The sequence below is a fragment of the Anabrus simplex genome, chromosome 8 (genome assembly GCF_040414725.1).
Source record: "Anabrus simplex isolate iqAnaSimp1 chromosome 8, ASM4041472v1, whole genome shotgun sequence".
Classification (NCBI taxonomy): Eukaryota; Metazoa; Arthropoda; class Insecta; order Orthoptera; family Tettigoniidae; genus Anabrus; species Anabrus simplex.
In genome coordinates this window covers 207,437,485-207,459,648 of record NC_090272.1, presented here as the reverse complement: position 1 = coordinate 207,459,648, position 22,164 = coordinate 207,437,485, and the positions used below count along the sequence as shown (strand labels likewise).

Below are 22,164 nucleotides of genomic sequence, written 5' to 3'. Positions count from 1 at the left end.
ACATCGAGGGTCATCGGCCCCGATATCTTACTTGAAACAACACATGTGCACATGTGTGCTTTGCAGATGTAAATGCTTGCATAGATTAGGTAGCTCAACGTAATTTTAAATATATTGTGTTATAAATTAATCAATAAAATCATTTATTATACTCGGCCGATGACTTACATGATAATAATGATTATTTTTACTGCTGCTTCGTGTAAATGGTTTAGGGATTGTAGTCGAAATCCCGTACACTTCGTGTAAAAACTGCCTGTAAGTTATATCGATGTTGGGTATGTGCTGGTGTGTGAACTTTATGATTAACTGAGAGTACAGTTGGGCAGGAAGCGCCTGTTACCTATAAGTTAGGAGACGTACTGGCATTCGCCTGAAGGTTAGCGGAAAACCATTGACTGACTCTGAATGACCCCTGTGAGTTTTTAGAGGCACAATAGACAATATAAACGGCGTCTCAGTTGATGCCCTTCGTTGGCTCGCACAGTTGTATGTGGAACTGTAATTACAAACTAGAGAAATTTTTTGTCTTATTCTATTATTGCTGCACTGAGTGGCAGCTGGCGCCCTTCAAATAACGTATGTGTAAGTAAGCAGGTAACAAGTAAGTGTGAGTACAAGGTTCGACGAGTGTGTATTTTATTTAATGAATATTAATTTTCAGATTTTCCTTTTTAAATACAGATTTATATGTTTCAAAAGTTAGTCAGAGATTTAGGAAAGTCTCATTTTGGCAATGAGTATGGTATGAAAATTAGCCTCTCGAAGACTAAATTGATGTCAGTAGGTAAGAAATTCAACAGAATTGAATGTCAGATTGGTGATACAAAGCTAGAACAGGTCGATAATTTCAAGTATTTAGGTTGTGTGTTCTCCCAGGATGGTATAGTAAGTGAGATTGAATCAAGGTGTAGTAAAGCTAATGCAGTGAGCTCGCAGTTGCGATCAGCAGTATTCTGTAAGAAGGAAATCAGCTCCCAGACGAAACTATCTTTACATCGGTCTGTTTTCAGACCAACTTTGCTTTACGGGAGCGAAAGCTGGGTGGACTCAGGATATCTTATTCATAAGTTAGAAGTAACAGACATGAAAGTAGCAAGAATGATTGCTGGTACAAACAGGTGGGAACAATGGCAGGATGGTACTCGGAATGAGGAGATAAAGGCTAATTTAGGAATGAACTCGATGGATGAAGCTGTACGCATAAACCGGCTTCGGTGGTGGGGTCATGTGAGGCGAATGGAGGAGGATGGGTTACCTAGGAGAATAATGGACTCTGTTATGGAGGGTAAGAGAAGTAGAGGGAGACCAAGACGACGATGGTTAGACTCGGTTTCTAACGATTTAAAGATAAGAGGTATAGAACTAAATAAGGCCACAACACTAGTTGCAAATTGAGGATTGTGGCGACGTTTAGTAAATTCTCAGAGGCTTGCAGACTGAACGCTGAAAGGCATAACAGTCTGTAATGATAATGTATGTATGTATGCGGACAATATGTAATTTTTCATCATGTGATTAATAAAAAGAAAAAGTAAACTATAAAATGATGTGGTAGAACTTGTACTACATTACAGATTTCAGTAATTTACGTTATGTACTAAGAGAACGCTGTTTATTTTTGCCAATACTGGACCAGATGGCGAAATCTCGGGTTAGTAAAGGAGAATGATCAAGCATGAATAAGAGCTCAATTTAACCATGAACAGTAAGTTAGTATTCTGCTGACGTTATAGAACGTGCATGAACTGTTATCGTAATCCAGACCGATAGAGGGACGATAATTCAAAACGTTTCTGCACTGAATAGGGTCATGTGCAGGCAAGCGTAGAGAGTCCTACGAGTTTATATCCTTACCTGGCAATCTGCTTAAAGTGGAACTTGCGTCTTGGCTTCTTGCTCTTGCCAGATTCTCTCCCCTTCTTCCAGACGTGACACTTCCAAGCCAATTCCTAAGACACGGAAACAATTTCTTAATTGGTTGCCTTTAATTCTTGATGTTAGGAAATACATCTACAGCCCAGGGATAAACTCCTTTTATAGTAACCAACAAATAACAGAACTTAATCTAAAATATTAACCAAACAAATTTTGTGGTTACTGAATTATGAAGTAACATATTATTACAGGAAATTTTCGAATGACTCTTTTTAAAGCAGAACGTTGGTTCAGATTAATGTATTAGAAGGAAAGGAAGGATCATAGCTATCAGACGAACACAAGTTTCAGGAATTCCAACCACAGTGTCATTTCAAAAAATTCAAAAATCTACATAATTTCTTGCCATCTAAGATTTCACAACTTGTGAGCTTGGTAAGACGATTAAGAATTCTAGTCTGAAACTTTCAGTTCGGAGGTTGTTTGTAAGAGCGCTCCGCCGACAACGCCGACATTATTTTGTTTTCTGCTTTCACAAAAGGCAAATGCCGGGACTGTATTTAAATTAAGAGTATGTCTCCTACATTCCCTTTCTAATCCCAGCATGATATTGGTGTGGCGGTAATTTGTACTCTCATTTTCCTGCCTTGCACAGTCCTTCATTTTCTCTAGTCGATGCCTTCATATTCGTACACCGAACGTCTTTTTTCTTTAGCCTGTACCTCTATATTTATCTTTCTTTATCCGATAACTTGATATTCGTCACCCAGACATCTTTCTCTTTCTTTTGCTGACACCTTCATATAAGTGGTTCGCGCATCTTTCTCATACCTTAGCCGATAAAATCATATTCGTGGGCCAGGCACCTTTATCTTTCCTGAGCCTATACATTTATATTTGTAGGCCAGACATATTTCTTTTTCCTTATCCGATAACTTCATATTCGTGGCCCAGACATCTTTCTCTTCCTTTAGTCGATACCTTCATATTCGTGGTTCGCGCATCTTTCTCATACCTTAGCCGATAAATTCATATTCGTGGGCCAGACACCTTTATATTTCCTTAGCCTGTACATTTATATTCGTAGACCGGACATCTTTCTCTTTCTTTAGCCGATAACTTCATGTTCGTGAGCTAGACATCTTTCCTTTTCCTGAGCCAATACCTCCATATTCGCGGGCCAGACATCTTTACTTTTCCTGAGCCGATACCTTCATATTCGTGGGCCAGATATATTTCCTTTTCCTGAGCCGATACCTTCATATTCGTGGGCCAGAATCTTTCCTTTTCCTGAGCCTATACCTTCATATTCGTGGGCCAGAATCTTTCCTTTTCCTGAGCCGATACCTTCATATTCGCGGGCCAGACATCTTTACTTTTCCTGAGCCGATACCTTCATATTCGTGGGCCAGATATATTTCCTTTTCCTGAGCCGATACCTTCATATTCGTAGGTTGGATATTTCTATTTATCTAATCGGTACCTTCCTTCTTCTTTAGTCGATTCTTTTACTCTTTGAAGGGTCAAAAATCTTCCGTTTTTATAATGGTATATAAAAGTGGCCGATAATTTCGGTATTTTGTCCTTTAAGGCAACTATCACCATTATCGCCCTCAGAAATTCACTTCATACCGTATTCTGGTGTAGGCTAAGTGAACACGAGGATCATGTTCCCCTGCAGAAGTGAGAGTCCCGTTTCCTGTTTCTGCACTTTCCAGCGTCCTTAAGCGAGCCCGTGGTTTTTTATCTCGGCTAGATAGCCTCCATTATACTGAATAGTGTGATCGAAAAGTGTCTTCTAGCAATTAGTGTAAGAGCTGACGTCTACGAATGTCATCATCGTCACCCAGCAACCACCGGCCCTGAAAACGACGCTGCCTTGGCTTCCATCTCTACAGATCTAGTGCATCTCTCTTCTAATTTTCCGCTTCGCCCAGCTGGTTTACGCCTTTTTCCATCTCATCCCACCATCACAGCCTACGTCTACCAATTTCTGGTATTCCCTCGATGGCAGTTCTAGGAGATGCCTTCTCTGACATATGACCAACCCACTGAATTCGTCTGCTTCTCAAGATGCTTGTGATCCGATATTAGTTCATTACGCTGTATACATCTTTGCTTGTCTACGAAGGTATAGCGTTGAAAGTACGCATTGTAATCATTATGCCGGGTGGGCAAATTTTTTTTTTTTTGCTAGGGGCTTTACGTCGCACCGACACAGATAGGTCTTACGGCGACGATGGGATAGGAAAGGCCTAGGAGTTGGAAGGAAGCGGCCGTGGCCTTAATTAAGGTACAACCCCAGCATTTGCCTGGTGTGAAAATGGGAAACCACGGAAAACCATTTTCAGGGCTGCCGATAGTGGGATTCGAACCTACTATCTCCCGGATGCAAGCTCACAGCCGCGCGCCTCTACGCGCACGGCCAACTCGCCCGGTGGTGGGCAAAATAAAGTTGATCCGGAAAATATTTACAGTAGGACTGACGCGGGTTTGACCCTCGTTAATGAACATCACAGACGATGCTGGAAATGGCCTCATCTGAAGAAATTAAAAACTGAGGATCTAAAGTCCTGACTCCACTTCACTCAGAAACTGGACGCTTTGAGGTATGCCCAACAGTAAATCTGTAAAGATAGAGATGCAGGTCCTTTTTGACAATGTTTCCACACGACGATCTCTTAATTCTCACTTGCACAGATGAGCGGCGTTGAGATTTCGTCGGACTTCGTCCCAGGCTGTCCTGCACTCGAGCAATGTTTTCTGGTGTTCGAACTCTTCGGATAATTGCGGTTTTTATTTGCTAAAGAGCCCGTTTCACGTCATTTTGCCACTAAGTTTTGCATTGTAGACTTTGCAAAACACTTGCAGTCTGAAACTCTTGCGCAAACAGTTCCGCGCAGGTTTTCCGCGAATCGTCTTCGCATAACACTCGACACTGAACATGCACTGCTTTATCGTGAGCACCATTTTGTGTTGCATTCAACTGATCACTAAACACGTCTGCTTCTATTACTCACACATAATAGCACAGCGAGGTACTTAGGAGATGCACACGTCCAAACATGTGACAGCAATCGATTGGTGCATCGAAATCGCGGTTTCCAGCATCTCCTGTTCATAAACAAGGGTAAATTCCGTGTCAGTCTTATAAATATTTTCCGGACCTGTTACATTTTGCATCCCCCTGCAGGTGGGGGCGGTAGAATAACACCCACGGTATCCCCTGCCTGTCGTAAGAGGCGACTAAAAGGGGTCCCAAGGGTTATGAACTTTAGAGCGTGGGTTGACGAACACGGGGCTCTTAGCTGAGTCCTGGCATTTATTCCACTTACTTGTGTCAGGCTTCTCATATCCATCTATCCTATCCGACCTCCCTTGGTTAACTCTTGTTCTTTTCCGACCCCGACGGTATTAGAGCACTCGAAGCCTAGGGAGTCCTTTGTTTTTACACCCTTCTTGGCTCTTGTCTTCCTTTGGCCGATACTTTCATTTTTCGAAGTTTCGGACCCCTTCCATATTTTCTCTCTGATTCGTCTTATATAGAGGATGGGTGCACGGTTGTACTTCCTCTTAAAACAATAATCACCACCTCCACTACTTTTATTTTTCACACTCTATAGATGTTGTGTGATTATTCCTCTCAAATGAAAGAAATATGTCAAGTGTTACTAAAGTTAATCAACAATCTTATTCCTATTGTCCAGCCAGTCATGACTTACGTTCACTGTCTTAAACCCAAGGCTCAATCCTAAGCACATTTTATCCCATGACTGTAATTTTGCTGAGGGAAGGTCAAGGTGAGAGATGGCAATGCTGTAAGTGATTGGCTAAAGTGAACACTGCTGAACAAGGTCAACATTTGTCAAGAGAATATTACCTGGTATTCATAAGAAGGCTTCAACATGTAGAGAGCCATCTCCTGGTGGAACACCGGGCACGCTGATCCCGACAGGGGAGGCACGATCCAGATCCAGTCGCCAGGACAGCCATTCCGCAGGCGCATCTCGTTCTCATAGTGCTTCATGAAAGATTCGGAGGCTGTGTGATGATCCACGATCGTCACACACTTCAGCTGAACAAGGACAGAAAACGAAAGTAGAATGTTAACTACATGGAACAGTTTTACTACTACTACTACTACTACTACTACTACTACTAAAATAATAATGGTTTCATATCTCCCCTGAAGGAGAAGGCGGGCCTCCTAGACGGTGACGCCGTCTCTCAGGGAAGGAAATTTGCATCGGAGAAGATGTGCGAAGAAGGTGAGAGGGTTGGCGGCCGTGGCCTATACTAGGAACTGTCCCGGCATTCGCCTTAGTGAAGGAAAATGGAAAACCACGGAAAACCGTTCTCAGGACAGCCGACGTTGGGGACCAGCACCTCGCCGTCTCCCGAATACAGAGGTGTAGAGAAGCGGTAGAGCCGTGGCCGCTTGTGGGCCGAGACCCACTCTACGAGCCCCGACGAATGATCTACCTTAACACGTATGTTTGGGGTGTACTGTCAGTGCACCAGGCACTTCTCATATATTTAGGAGCACGCTGTATTGTTAGCCATTTCACTTGCACACGAACTTCGTATCTTGCATGGCTGGGCAGGGAAAAGAACAGCCATCTTCTCACTCAACCAAAGGTCCCTTTGTGTACGTATTCCAGCAATGTTTAATACCTTATCTGTCAACAAGAACCTAGACATCTTCGTAACGTTTCCTTCCTTCTGTCATGATATTTCTCATATAACTTAATTTTCCTTCTTGTTCTTTCCTGTTCTATTCTGTATTTACTGTAAATGTATTTTCCTTTCTTAATGTCGTTGTTTATGTAAATATGTATTATATAGTCTATGTTTGTACAATTTTTATTGTGTATATTTGTGTCCTTTGTAAATATGTATATTTCATTTTAGATTAATGTATATTGTACAGTACATAGCTCGGATCTTTGAAATTCGGCGTTATGCTGTTGCTGATCTTAAATAAATAAATAAATAAATAAATAAATAAATAAATAAATAAATAAATAAATAAATAAATAAATAAATAAATAAATAAATAAATAAATAAATAAATAAATAAATTAATAAATAAATAATGTCCGCCCCCGTGGTGTAGTGGTTAGTGTGATTAGGTGCTACCCCCGCAGGCCCGGGTTCGATTCCCGGTTCTGCCACAAAATTTGAAAAGTGGTACGACGACTGCGACCGGGTCCATTCAGCCTTGGGAGGTCAACTGAGTAGTGGGAGTTTGATGCCATCCTCAGCCATCTTGGAAGTGGTTTTCCGTGGTTTCCCCAATTCTTCTCCAGGCAAATGCCAGGATGGTGCCTGAATTAAGGCCACGGCTGCTTCCTTCCCTCTTCCTTGCCTATATCTTTGAATCTTCCTATCCCCCAAAAGGCCAATGTTCAGCATAGCAGGTGAGGCCACCTGGGTGACGTACTGATCATCCTCTCCTCTCGTATCCTCGACCTAAAGTCTTACTCTCTAGGATACTGCCCTTGAGGTGATAGAGACCGTGGGAAAAACCAACCCTGGAGGGTAAATGGATTTAATAATAATAATAATAATAATAATAATAATAATAATAATAATAATAATAATAATAATAATAATAATAATAATATGGCCTCAGCTACAGTTTGCAAGCTCGTCAATTTCAGCGTTCCGTTTTACATGGCAGAATAAACTAAATCTATCTCTTGGGTGTCGTCTATGGTTGAGTATTAATTAAATTTGTCGGCTAAACACCAATGTGACACCAAAGATCTTTTACATATCGAAATCGTACGACATGGAGTGTCGAATGGACTTTTTCCCCACACTTCGAAAATTCGACTACCTCTGCAGAGTTTGTACCCGCTATCTTTGGATTTGGAGGCCGACACATTACCACTGATCCACAGAGGGAATTTGATTGGTATTACTACAGGATAGTTGCCCGGTTGTATTTCCTCTTATAACAGAAATCTCCATCAACAGAACCTCTTTTCGATATCTTAATTCTTTGGAGAATCAGGCCTCTTCGGTTTTCGGCTGTGATTAGAGTGAGTATCACTATATTATTGTACTTCACCTTACTCTAATAGTAATGAGCATTCCTGTTTCAGCGATCAAGTGGCTGCGGGGTTTGGATCAAGTAGCTATCAGCTTGCATCGGGCAATAGTGAGTTCAAATCCCACTGTCGGCAGCCCTGTAGATGGTTTTCCATGGTTTCCCATTTTCACCCCAGGCAAATGGTTTGGCTGTATGTTAATTAGGTTCACAGTTGATTTCTTCCCACTCCTAGCCAGTTCCTATCCTATCGTCGCCATAAGGCCTATCTGTGTCGGTGCGGCGTAAAGCAAATAGTAATTTTTTTTTTTTTTGCTAGTTGCTTTACGTCGCACCGACACAGATAAGTCTTATGGCGACGATGAGACAGGGAAGGGCTAGGAGTGGGAAGGAAGCGTCCGTGGCCTTAATTAAGGTACAGCCCCAGCATTTGCCTGATGTGAAAATGGGAAACCACGGAAAACCATTTTCAGGGCTGCCGACAGTGGGATTCGAACCTACTATCTCCCGAATACTGGATACTGGCCGCAGTTAAGCGACTGCAGCTATCCAGCTCGGTAGGCAAATAGTAACAACAATAACAACAACAACAACAACAACAACAAAATTCCTATTTAGAAGGAGTGGCAGTTTTCAGCTTCCCACTGCGATGTCTGCAAGGCATATTTGGTGATGTCATGTAAACGTCACACAGCGTCTCCTTTGAATACCCAATATTAGATACTGATAGAAAACTATGACCACAGCAGAAAGACGAACATTTTACCTTTTGGGTGGTAAGAAGAGTAGCCAATTCGCTGCTGAGAGTTATCCAGTTTTTCGCAGTGCATGCGAGCTAGACATTGTGAGGTGCTTGAAATAGGATGAGATTCTTATATAAGTGGGGAAGGCGCTCGCAACCTAGATTTCTAGGTACAAACTTAGAGATGAGAAACCTCTCTAAAGAACCAGAGAAACAAGGAAATGCCATTTGGTCCTTGTTTCAATGACGGTGAAATCCTGACATTCACCATCCCGCGGTAGAGAGGGGGCAACGACTGCATATAAAAATAATATTTTATATGCAGGCGGCTAACGAATGAAGGGACCGATTATCTCCCGGTATAAGGAGATCCCCTATACCAAGTGCCAACAGTCTCTTTGAGAGTGGAATGAACGGGTATGGGTAAGGGCACTCTATTGTCCTGGGGACAAGAAATTGTTCCCAAAGGCTGAGGAACCGGTTTGGTCAACGGCATTAGGATGTAGAAGGCAACGGGAAACCACTGCATTAATGATCCTGAGAGATATTCCAATAAATTCACATGGCGTGGCTGCAGCATCAAGATCAGAGCTCATTTTGGAGATGACGTCTTATGAAGATGAGAAACAGAATGTTTCCATAACGACAGAGACATGACGAAGTATATGGTTGTACACTTACCTGAAAGCTGTGTAATACTGCAATATTGACTTCTACCATCGCCTTGTCCTTCCATAATGTGATGGGTGTCCTGGTGTCGAGCCCCATGTGAGCTGCCACCGTCTGGAAACATAACAGTATAGTTCATAATTATAAAATAGTATAATTAAGGAAATATAACTAGGAGGAGATGAAATAACTTCCTTCTGTAATATTTATGGAAGATACAATATAGGAAAGGGATTTTTGACCGTGTTGTCGTGTATCCACCGAAGAGGTCAGTTGGTCTTTCTAGCAGACCTGCGAGGCTGTGTGTGACATGTTGTTGATGATGATGAATATGTAATTGAATATGAAATATTCATAAAATATCTAATAGTAATAATTCACTACATTAAAAAAAATTTTTTTGCAGTCTCACCAGACAAAAAAAAAAATCAGTCACCCCTGGAGAAAATATGACAAGCATCATTTAATGACATGTAATTCCGCCTCTGGACTTGATAACAACTCGGATGCGGTTAGGACGTAAGTCCACAAGGTTGTGCAGGTACGTTGCATCAAGATTAAGCCAATCGCTGAGGATTTGATCGTGGAGTTCCAACAAATTGCGGGGACGCTAATGTCGGCGTTTCACCGGCTGTTACAACATGCCCCACAGAACTTCAATGGAGTTCAAGTCAGGTGATTTTGGAGGCCAATCGAGATGTAATAGGGTGGGGGAGTAATCATCAAATCAGTCACATATGCGTTCATCCCTATGAACTTTGCTGTTGTCATCTTTAAAAATCGGGGTATCAATAGCATACTCATCATGCTGATGTTGAGTGAAAGGCAACACCTGGTTACCCAGAATGTTTAAATAAACATGCTGGTTCATGTTAGTGGTCACCTCAATCAACGGGCCCAATCCTTGATACGAAAAACACCCCCAAAACATCACAGCTTGAACCTGACCTTGCACACATCTAGGAGGAAATGCTTCATTTGGCCTTCGGTGCATTCGACGACGTGCGTCATTGGAATACAGGCACAAATGTGATTCGTCAGACCACATTACTTTCCGCCAGTCAGCTACTGTCCACGTTCGATGATTTCTAGTCCAATGAAGACGCGCACCTTTATGTCCCTGTGTGAAGAATGGCCTCTTTGCCAGGCGACCGACTCCAAATATTCATTGTATGCAATTCCTGTCGCAACATTCTCTCGCTAACAGGTTGGGACGGACCTTCATTCACTGACTACAGCAATTCCTGTCGGTGTTTGGAAGCGATTTTGATTCACATGCCGTGATTCGCGTCTCCGGTCCTTCTCAGTCAGGATCTTTTTCCGACCACAATTCTGACGATGTGTTTCGCAGCGGACGGTTCAACGTGTCTATAAGCAGTGGCGTACTACTCACCTCGTCAGAACAAATCCAGCAACTTCACGCACCGTATGGCCATGGGCACGGCCAAATACGATTGCCTCTTTTTGCCAGTCTGTCACATCCTTACATCTACCCATTTTGACGTACACTGCATTATAGGAGCGGTAAATCTCCAAACAATAGGTGACCTAACAAAATTAATGAAACAGAAGACATCTGGGACAGATTATCGCTTGTTGTATGGGGCGAAGACACTTTGTCGTCTTCTGAAAAGTATGCGATTTAATTACCTGTCTGTACCTCATGCTGAGCTCTCCATTTGTCTTCTTTATTTAATAATTTCTCGAAATACTGGACCCTGTCTGTACCTAAAAATTGTTTAAAAGCTGTAACAACTGAAATAATTGCTTGGCGGTTCAGATAGCTTCAAACCGGCCCCATGGTGTAGGGGTAGCGTGCCTGCCTCTTACCCGGAGGCCCCGGGTTCGATTCCCGGCCAGGTCAGGAATTTTTACCTGGACCTGAGGGCTGGGTCGATGTCCACTCAGCCTATGTGATTATAATTCAGGAACTATCTGACGGTGAGATAGTGGCCCCGGTCTAGGAAACCAAGAATAACAGCAGAGAGGATTCGTCGTGCTGACCACACGACACCTCGTAATCTGCAGGCCTTCGGGCTGAGCAGCGGTCGCTTGGTAGGCCAAGGCCCTTCAAGAGCTGTAGTGCTATGGGGGAGGGTTCAGATAGCTTCAAGATATTGAACATCTTCGGGCCCATCCCCATGTGGGTGGGAGTGGTAGAATAACACCCACCGTATCCCCTGCCTGTCGTGAGAGGGGACTAAAAGGGCTCCCAAGGGTTCTCAATTCGGGAGCATGAGTTGGCGCCTACGGGGCCCTTAGCTGAGTCCTGGCATTGCTTCCACTCACTTGTACCAGGCTCCTCACTTTCATCTATCCTATCCGACTTCCCTTGCCCAACTCTTGTCCTTTTCGGACCCCGACGCTCTTAGGTTTCCGAGGTCTAGGGAGTCTTTCATTTCCACGCCCTTCGTGGCCCTTGTCTTTCTTTGGCCGATACCTTCATTTATCGAAGTGTCGGATCCCTTCCATGTTCTCTTCTTGATTAGTGTTATATAGAGGATGGTTGCCTACTTGTACTTCCTCTTAAAACAGTAATCACCACCACCACTCTTCGGGCACAAGGTTATTCTGACGTATACTTAGATGAAACGTGGTTCGACAACTGTTGCAGAATGAAGAACTGGACAGATGATTCTGACAATTGTGCTGTAACATCCCAATTCACAAAGGCGATAGAATCGTTATTTTTTATTGCAGTGGACGGTTCGGTTTCGTTAGAGATGGTCTTCAAGTCACACAAACTAGGATGGAGGTTGCTCCCGCTGATTATCTTGGCAGCATGAAATTGAGAATTTTTGAAAACTTTTTTTACAATCGCACAGACACAGACAGGTTTTATGGCGACGATGGGGTAGGAAAGGGCTAGGAGAGGGAAGGAAGCGGCCGTGGCCTTAATTAAGGTACAGCCCTATTTGCCTGGTGTGAAAATGGGAAACCACTGCAAACCATCTTCAAAGCTGCCAATAGTTGGTTTCGAAAGTACTATCGCCCGGATGCAAGCTCACAGCTGTGTGCCCCTAACCGCACGGCCAACTCGTCCGGTCTCTTTAAAAACTGGTTCAAAGAGAAGATACTACGACGCTTTGAAGGTCCATCTGTGATAGTTATGGACAATGCCTCCTACCACAGCCGTGTATTTAACCATAAACCAATCAATCGTGGAAGAAAGATCGAATCTTTCAATATATAATCCATAAGAATATTCCTGTCCCTGATCCTTTTCCTATAATTCAAGTAATCCTCGAAATTATTGCGGAGTACATGCCTATTGGAGAAAGGAAAAAGTATGTTCCAGGCGAATTGGTAGCCAGTCTTGCACATACCGCCCTATCACTCCATTTTGAATCCCATTGAGATGGTGTGGTCGGAGATGAAAAGGAGGACCGCATCACAACATCTAAGAAAGAAACCATTGGAGGAAATTATTCAATCATTGAAGGAAGCCTGTATGCTTGTGAAACCTGACAAGTGGAGAAATTACATCAGACACGTGGAGAAAGTAGAAAATAGCTACAGGAACATCCAGTTCATTTTTGACAATGAGAGGATTTGCATACAGCTAACAGATTCTTCTGTGGAGGAAGACGACGAGAATAAAGGTAAAATTTTAATAAGAAGTTTTTCTTGGGAAACACACTTCATATTTAATGCCTTTTTATAACAAATGTTTATGAATAATAAAGTAAAAATAAAAATAACAATAACTAAACTTGTTTGAAGCTTTTTATGGTATTAAAAATACCTTAAAGTTAACGCCTTAGAGTGTATTGGTTTCCCTTAACCATCAAAGGCTACCGTGTGCGCCACGGAGGAACCAATAATTATACTAATTATGAATAATAATTAATAATAATTCAGTTGTCTCTTCATTCAGTATGAATAAAATATTACTGTATTTTACTTTTCAAAATGGTTTACATTACAAAGTGTGCAACATATTCGTAGCATAAAATTGGGTAATTTGATAATTGATTCTGTTAACAATTATATAATAATAACAACACATTATTATTATTATTATTATTATTATTATTATTATTATTATTATTATTATTATTATTATTATTATTATTATTAGATGCGAAAAAGACCAGAAAACTGATCACGCAAAGCTCACTTAGAAGTTGTGCATTTCCTTCTTTGCCAGGCAGCCTTCAATTTTTCTCTCATCGTGGTTCTTCGTTCTTCTGTCCACTTAGCTCCTGTCTTCTTCTTGTGGTTTCTCTCTGACTCTACTTCCCACTTGTTGATTTTCGTTCTGTAGCAGGTTCGGTTTACGATGTCGGCCACTTTGATTCCTGATTTTTCTAGGTTTTGGCGGATTTCCCTTGTCCATCTATTTGTTTTGATGTTTTCTGTTGCCTCAAGTAAGATTCTTGTCAGTCTGTTTTCTGGAAGGCGTTTGATGTGTCCGTAAAATTTCAGGCGTCTTTTTCTGATGTCGGCCGCAAGGTTTGAGAGCCCCTCGGTTTTTGTACGAGATTGCAGTCTATATCCTTCGTCAGTCAGTTTTGGGCCGAGAATTTTTCTGATCATTTTACGTTCCTCTTTCAGGATGTCTTCGAGTACTGCTTTCCTGTTGAGATCCAGTGTTTCACTCGCGTATAGTATTTCAGGTTTGATCACAGTGTTGTAATGTCGAATTCTGGTGAAGATTGAAAGGCATTTTTTGTTGTAAATGTTTTGCGTTCGGCCGATGGCTCTCTTCATTTTCTGGATGCGGACCTCGAGGGCCTTCTGTTCATTTCCTGTTGGTACTATAATTTCTCCGAGATATCGGAACTCAGTTACTTTTTCGATTGTGCCAAATTTCGTGTTCAAATTCTGGAGGCTGCAGTGGTTGCACATGACCTTGGTTTTTGAGAAGGAGATTTGAAGGCCGAATTTTTCTGAGCATTCCTTGAGGGTTTCGATTTGGCTGATTGCCTGTTGTTCGTTTGTTGCAAGGATTGCGAGATCATCTGCGAAAGCGAGACAGGATATTTTTACATGTTTTCTTGTCATACTTAATGCCAATTTCCTTAATTATTATTATTATTATTATTATTATTATTATTATTATTATTATTATTATTATTATTATTATTTTGCTAGTTGCTTTACGTCGCACCGACACAGTTAGGTCTTATGGCGACGATGGGACAAGGAAGGGCTAGGAGTGGGAAGGAAGCGGCCGTGGCCATAATTAAGGTACAGCCCCAGCATTTGCCTGGTGTGAAAATGGGAAACCACGGAAAACCATTTTCAGGGCTGCCGACAGTGGGGTCCGAACCTACTATCTCCCGAATACTGGATACTGGCCGCACTTAAGCGACTGCCGCTATCGAGCTCGGTATTATTATTATCATCATCTTAATACATTGGTAATGAGTCTGAGTTCCACTGAATGAGTTCATCTCGTGGTTTATTTGTACTTTATTATTTGAGCAATTTCTCAATTCTAGAGTGTAAAGATCCTTGGTTTCTGTCCCATGATTAAAAACTGCAATGTACTTGCGCAAAACTCGAGGAGGTAGATTTAGGTGAAAGTGTTCTATCCCAGTGTCTTGGTCAGTGAAGATATCATTTGTTGTTATTGAGGGATATCATTTTATTCAACTTTCACTCACCATGATCATCAAATTGCATAGTTTATAAGTACACACTTCAGAGTTATTGAAAATGAAATGAAAACCTACAACCTGTTTTCCAGTCATTGACCGGGTCAGGGATGTAATGAATGAAACATATATAGGCTGTTATTACAAGGGGGTCGCCACTCTCAAGGTGATTTAGAGTAATAAATGCTATGAAATGATAATGGAGAGTGTTGCTGGAATGAAAGATGACAGGAAAAACCGGAGTACCCGGAGAAAAACCTGTCCCGCCTCCGCTTTATCCAGCACAAATCTCACATGGAGTGACCGGGATTTGAACCACGGTATACAGCGGTGAGAGGCCGACGCGCTGCCGTCTGAGCCACGGAGGCTCTTCAGAGTTATTACAAACGATAATTCCTCGCTGCCCTTAACTGTAGTTATAAATATATCCAACACTGAATTAAGATAAATTCTCCGTAGCGTAACGGTTAGCGCTTTAGCTGCCATCCGAGGTGGCCCGGGTTCGGCTCCCAGTACTGCCAGAGATTTAAGATTCGCAAGAGAGCTGGTCCTTTGGATGTGTGCCTGGAAAGAGCTGCATCACCTCGAGAATTACGAGGATATTTTGCTAATAGAAACAGGAACCCCCTGCTGGTAGGGCGGTAGAATAACACCCAAGGTATTCCCTGCCTGTTGTAAGAGGCGACTGCCCTAGGGGCTCTGAACTTGGGAGCGTGGGTTAGCGACCACGGGGCCCTTAGTTGAGTCCTGGTATTGCTTCTACTTACTTGTGCCATGCTCCTCATTTTCATCTATTCTATCCGACCTCCCTTGGTCAACTCTTGTTCTTTTCCGACCCCGAGGATATTAGAGCATTCTAGGCCTAGGAAGCCCTTTCATTTTCACGCCCTTCGTGGCCCTTGTCTTTCTTTCTTTTCGAAGTGTCGGTTCCCTTCAGTTCTCTCTCTCTGATTAGTGCTATGTAGAGGGTGGTTGTCTAGTTGTACTTCCTTTTAAAACAATAATCACCACCACTAAGAGAAACAGGACTCTTGATACATGTGGTCGAAGCGCATGGACACACAATTGAGTTACTTGTTGACTAGGCGAACTACTCCTTGTCGCATTCCTCTCTTTTCCGATAGACTGTGATGTCATTCGAATAACAATGCGTCATGGTACTGGGTACGACTTGTGAAAGATCGCGTTGAGAAACATTGTTCTGTCTTCCAACATATTGATTGACCTCTGAACTTACTCGACATCAATAGAAACACTTCAACTCAATGCCTGCGTTGAAACCCGTATTGCATAGTTTGTTCGGCTGCGACTGCTAGGGACATATTCTTTTCTGGATTAATGAAACGTATAACTACTTGGCGGCAGACAAAATGAAGGATATATAAGATATTAAATCAGTCGGTCGGTCAGTCAGTCAGTCAGTCAGTCGGTCGGTCGGTCGGTCAGTCAGTCGGTCGGTCGGTCGGTCAACTGCATTGAGGACTGTCGGCCAGGTGGCAGATTCCCTATTTCCTACCTTTTCCTTAAACATTTCTAAGAACTGGACAATTTATCGAACATTTCCCTTGATAATTTATTCCAGTCCCTTACTCCTCGTTCTATAAATGAATATTTGCCCCAAACTGCGCTCTTGAATTCCAGCTTGATCTTCATGTTATGATCTTTCCTGCTTTTAAAAGCTCAGCTCAAGCTTATTCGTCTACTTATGTCATTCCACACCACCTCTCCACTGATAGCTTGAAACATACCACATAGTCGAGCAGCTCGTCTCCTTACTCCCAAGTCTTTCCAGTACAAAGTTTACATTTTCGTAACACTACTCCTTGTCGGAAATCACCCAGAACAGATCGTGCTGCTTTTCTTTGATTTTTTTTTTAAGTTCTCATATAAAGTAGTCCTGGCGTGGATCCCATACACTGGAGTCATACTCTAACTACGGTCTTACCAGAGACTTAGGCGCGCTCTCCTTTACATCATTACTACAACCCCTAAATAGTCTCAAAACCATATGAAGAGATCTGTAACCTCATTAATATGATCATCCCAATGAAGATCATTCCTTACATTGAAATGGAACTGGCGTACAGCATTTAGTGCCGGGAGTGTCCGAGGACATGTTCGGTTCGCCAGATGAAGGTCTTTTGATTTGACACCCGTGGGCGACCTGCGCTTCGTGATGAGGATGAAATGATGATGAAGATGATACATACACCCAGTCCCCGTGTCAGCGAAATTAACCAATTATGGTTGAAATCCCGACCCTGCCGGGAATCGAACCCGGGACCCCTGAGACCAAAGGCCAGCACGCCAACCATTTAGCCATGGAGCGGGACTATTCCTTACATTAACACCTAGGTACTTACATTGTTCCCCGTGTGAGGTGCTAATATCCCATCAACGCAATAAGTATGAAACTTACAACTTGCCTTTTTATCCCATTAACATTCATACCACCGGGCGAGTTGGCCGTGCGGTTAGGGGCGCGCAACTATGAGATCGCATCCGGGAGATAGTGGGTTCGAACCCCACTGTCGGCAGTCCTGAAGATGGTTTTTCGTGGTTTCCCATTTTCACACCAGGCAAATGCTGGGGCTGTACCTTAATTAAGGCCACGGCCGCTTCCTTCCCATTCCTAGGCCTTTCTTGTCCCATCGTCGCCATAAGACCTATCTGTGTCGGTGCGACGTAAAGCAATTAGCAAAAAAGAAACATTCATACCATTATCTGCTGTCCATATCACAATATCAACTGCAGTCACAATTCTGTAACTCATTTACTACTCTGAAGAGTATAACATCATCCGAAATAGCCTTATCTGTAATTTTAGTTCTTTACTCATATCATTCATATATTTAAGAAAACAAAATTTCACTAATACTAATCATTATAGGATCACATGTAATTTCACACACAGCAAATATGAAAACCACAGTTTGTCCTTGAGCGCTGTTACGTCACTTCCTTTTACAACACCTGTCTGACCAGGGTTGCCTGGGAGGTCCAATGGCCCTTTTAAGGGCCCCTAAAATACTCTGATAGCAGTAAAGCGGCCGGCGAAGGTGGCTGCAATGGCTTCACACACAGCAAATATAAGAAACCACAATTTGTCCTCGAGCGCTGTTACGTCACTTCACCTACTCTAATTCTCAGAGTTCTATTTTCTAGAAATATAGACACCCATTTAACTACTCTTTTTCTAGTCCAATAGCCCTCATTTTCGTCAGCAATCTCCTATGATCTACCCTATCAAAAGCATTTCTAAAATATCTGCCACATCTTGCTGGAATCCTACAAGTTGAGCTTCACTGGGATAAGCTTTCCTAAACCCGAACCGACTTCTATCAAAACAGTTAGTAATTTCACAAACGTTTCTAATATAATCAGAAAAATGCTTCCCCAGAGCTTAAAAAAACACATGTCAAGATGACTGGCCTGTAATTATTTGCATTATGTTTGTCACCCTTTCCCTTGCACAGTGGGGCTACTATTGCAACTCTCCTTCGATACCGCTTCTTCATTCAAACGGTAACCAAGTATTTCAGATATGATATTGTATCCCAACCCATAGTCTTCAACATATCCCCTGAAATCTTATCAATCCCAGCTGCCTTTCTAGCTTTCAACTTTTGTAATTTTTTATATAAATCTTTATAATATAGGTACATTTCAGTATTTTGCCGGTATTAGTCGCCTCCTCTATCAGGACATTATCTTTATATCTTTTACATATTGCTGACTGAATACTTCTTCCTTTTGGAAGTCATCGCATATATACTCCCCTTGTTCACTAACGATCCCTGGAATGTCCTTCCTGGTACCTGTTTCTGCCTGAAAGTATCTGTCCATATCCTCCCATTGCTCCCTAAAATCCATCATCATCATCATCATCATCATCTGTTTACCCTCCAGGTTCGGTTTTTACCTCGGACTCAGCGAGGGATCCCACATCTACCGCCTCAAGGGCAGTGTCCTGGAACTTCAGACTCTTGGTCGGGGGATACAACTGGGGAGTATGACCAGTACCTCGCCCAGGCGGCCTCACCTGCTATGCTGAACAGGGGCCTTGTGGAGGGATGGGAAGATTGGAAGGGATAGGCAAGGAAGAGGGAAGGAAGGGGCCGTGGCCTTAAGTTAGGTGGGAAACCACGGAAAACCACTTCCAGGATGGCTGAGGTGGGAATCGAACCCACCTCTACTCAGTTGACCTCCCGAGGCTGAGTGGACCCCGTTCCAGCCCTCGTACCACTTTTCAAATTTCGTGGCAGAGCCGGGAATCGAACCCGGGCCTCCGGGGGTGGCAGCTAATCACGCTAACCACTACACCACAGAGGCGGACCCTAAAATCCATATGGCTGTTAATTATGTTTGCCATACTGTTATTCTTAGCTGATCGTAATTCAGCAGTTACTGTGAAAAGACCCTTGCCGGTTTGTCTGTGTTTCGAGTTCCGCACATAAAAATGATTTATATTGTGAAAGTATCCATCTTAACTTGATTGCATTCTTACCCATTGATGCATGAAATTCCTTGTCCTTGTTTCCAGACAGACTTAACCTCACTCAGTGCGTGTGTGTGGATGTTGACATGATAAACTTTTAGCAGGACAGTAGAGAAGATTACCTCGAGAATGTTCAGGCGGTGAGTATCGCACAGGTTACGACACCCGATCTCCGTGCTCATGTACCAGCCGTTGAAAGGAGCTGCTGTGAACTCCAGCCCGCCGCAGTCGAACATCATGTTGGCCACAGCCGGGACGCAGTACCAGCGCAACCCCAGCTTCTCGAACCACTCGTACCTGCAATCAATAGCACATTAGTCGTCATTTCCTGTTAAACATGATTGCTTGTGTGAGCCAACTACGCATTTACGCATTATCTTCTTGTGTTGTGATGAATATTCATGCTGCCCCAGATCTGTACTGTTCATATACACGACAAGAAAGGATATTGGACGTACATCTGACGAGAATAACGATTGTTTTTTTCGAGTGTATCAGTGTTATGAACTGTGCAGTTTTTAGGAGGATGAAAAGGCATATTCTAGAACCGTAACCTCTCTTCGGCTCTGTGGCTGACTGGCTAGAATGCAGGCCCTTGGTTCAAGGAGTTCGAGTTTCAGTTGACGGCCTGGTCAGGGATTTTAAACTTCATTGGCTCATTCTTCTGGCTTTGGTACTGGGTGTTCAACATTATATTTCATCCTAGGTGTGGCCTCATCCTCACTTTTGCAAGTTGCTTTACGTCGCACCGACACAGATAGATCTTATGGCGACGATGTGTAAGGAAAGGAAATGGCCTTGGCCTTAATTAAGGAGCATCCCCACTATTTTCCTGGTGTGGAAATGGGAAACTACGGAAAACCATCTCCAGGGCTGCCGACAGTAGGGTACTCGCAGACGCGCAGGTCGCCTATAAGTGTCAGCGCGAAAGACCCAAATCGCATCTTTCCGGATATTACGCGACATTATTATACAGCAATCTGTGCCACAGCAGAGCCTCCGTGCCTCAGGCGGCAGCGCGCTGGCCTCTAACCGCTGGATACCGTGGTGCAAATCCCGGTTACTCCATGTGCGATTTGATTTGTGCTGGACAAAGCGGAGGCGGGAAAGACTTTTCTCCGGGTACTCCGGTCCTTTATGTCATCTTTCATTCCAACAACACTCTCCAATATCATTTCATTTCATCTGTCAGTCATTAATCATTGTCCCAGAGGAGTGCGACAGGCCTCGGCAGCCCGCACATTTCCTATCCTCGCCGCAAGTTGCGGGCTTCAGTCATCCCATCTCTACCGAGCTCGATAGCTGCAGTCGCTTAAGTGCGGCCAGTATCCAGTATTCGGGAGATAGTGGGTTCGAACCCCACTGTCGGCATCCCTGAAGATGATTTTCCGTGGTTTCCCATTTTCACACCAGGCAAATGCTGGGGCTGTACCTTAATTAAGGCCACGGCCGCTTCCTTCCTATTCCTAGGCCTTTCCTATCCCATCGTCGCCATAAGACCTAATTGTGTCGGTGCGACGTAAAACAAATAGCAAAAAAATAAAAATAAATAGCATCCCATCTCTGACCCGGTCATTGACTGGAAAACAGGTTGTAGGTTTTCATTTTCAACCTGTGCCACAGCCCTGGAGTTCTTTCACATGCTGGTTTAATAATGCCTCTGGAGAGGCCTGGCGCAGGTCGTTTTCTAGTAGACTACCTATAGGCGACCGCCATGTCTGTGAGGATGGAGCCCTGTCTAAGATGATTTATAATGGTGGATACATCACAAACACCCAACCAATGAGCCAGACGAATTAAACAATTAAGGTTTAAATCCCAGACAGGGTCGGGAATCGATCCCGGGACCCTTGGACCAAAGGGCAGCATGGTAACCATTTGGCCATGGAGCTGGGCACATGGTGGTAAATCTATCGACACGAGGCTAATTTGAGTACTTTCTCATCGAACTCAGCAGCCCTCTACCATCTCAAGCACTAGGCGAGACGTTTAGAATTTTTTTAAATTTAGACAATGGGAAATCTTGTAATCTTTCTTGAATAACCCTCGTAACCATCATAGTCGGGTATATTTGTTGAATATTCAGCCCGACCACTCCGTCATTAGCTGTCATAGATGACAGGCATCACTGAAAGAGGCGTGCAAGGAGTGGATAATTTTTCCGTTGCTTTCCTCGTCCACCCAGAAGTTGCTGTTACATATCAGATCAGTCTGCCCTTTTAATCTCCGGTTAGTCTTATTAGAGAATGGTTGACTAGTTGTACTTCTTAGAACAAGAATTACCACACCAACATCATGAATGGAATTGGGTAAATAGTTGGGAGGAATCTGCTGTGGCTCTGTGCACTATCCCGACATTTGCCTCGAAGTGAAAATGGGAAAACACAGAAGACCATTTCCAGGACAGTCGAAGGTGGGATTCGAACCCGTGCCTCTCCCGAATACAGAGCCTAGCTCCATAGCCGTAGCGCGTTAACACACGCGGCCACTCTGCTCGATGAAAATACTTTATAAATTATGATTATTAAAATATCATCCCATGAGAGATTCATAATATAAATAATGTCTATTTAGTCAGCTGTGGCACGAAATTTTAAATGTGTTACGAGGAGTAGAACGACGTCTCGGGAGGTCAACTAAGTAGAAGGGGGGTGTTCGATTCCCACCTCAGCCATCCTCGAAGTGGTTTTCCGTGGTTTCCCACTTCTTCTCCAGGCAA

General features: G+C 43.1%; 1 protein-coding gene across 1 annotated transcript in view; it reads right to left on the bottom strand.

The window, feature by feature from the left end:
* Positions 1-22,164, bottom strand: part of Nos (Nitric oxide synthase) — a 789,894-nt gene that overhangs the window by 65,382 nt on the left and 702,348 nt on the right. The window contains exons 7-10 of the mRNA XM_067152126.2: positions 19,568-19,742; positions 9,357-9,458; positions 5,759-5,953; positions 1,858-1,952 (exon numbers count right to left, since the gene is read on the bottom strand). Coding sequence (XP_067008227.1) covers positions 1,858-1,952; positions 5,759-5,953; positions 9,357-9,458; positions 19,568-19,742 — 567 coding nt within the window. The remainder of the gene's footprint in view (positions 1-1,857; positions 1,953-5,758; positions 5,954-9,356; positions 9,459-19,567; positions 19,743-22,164) is intronic.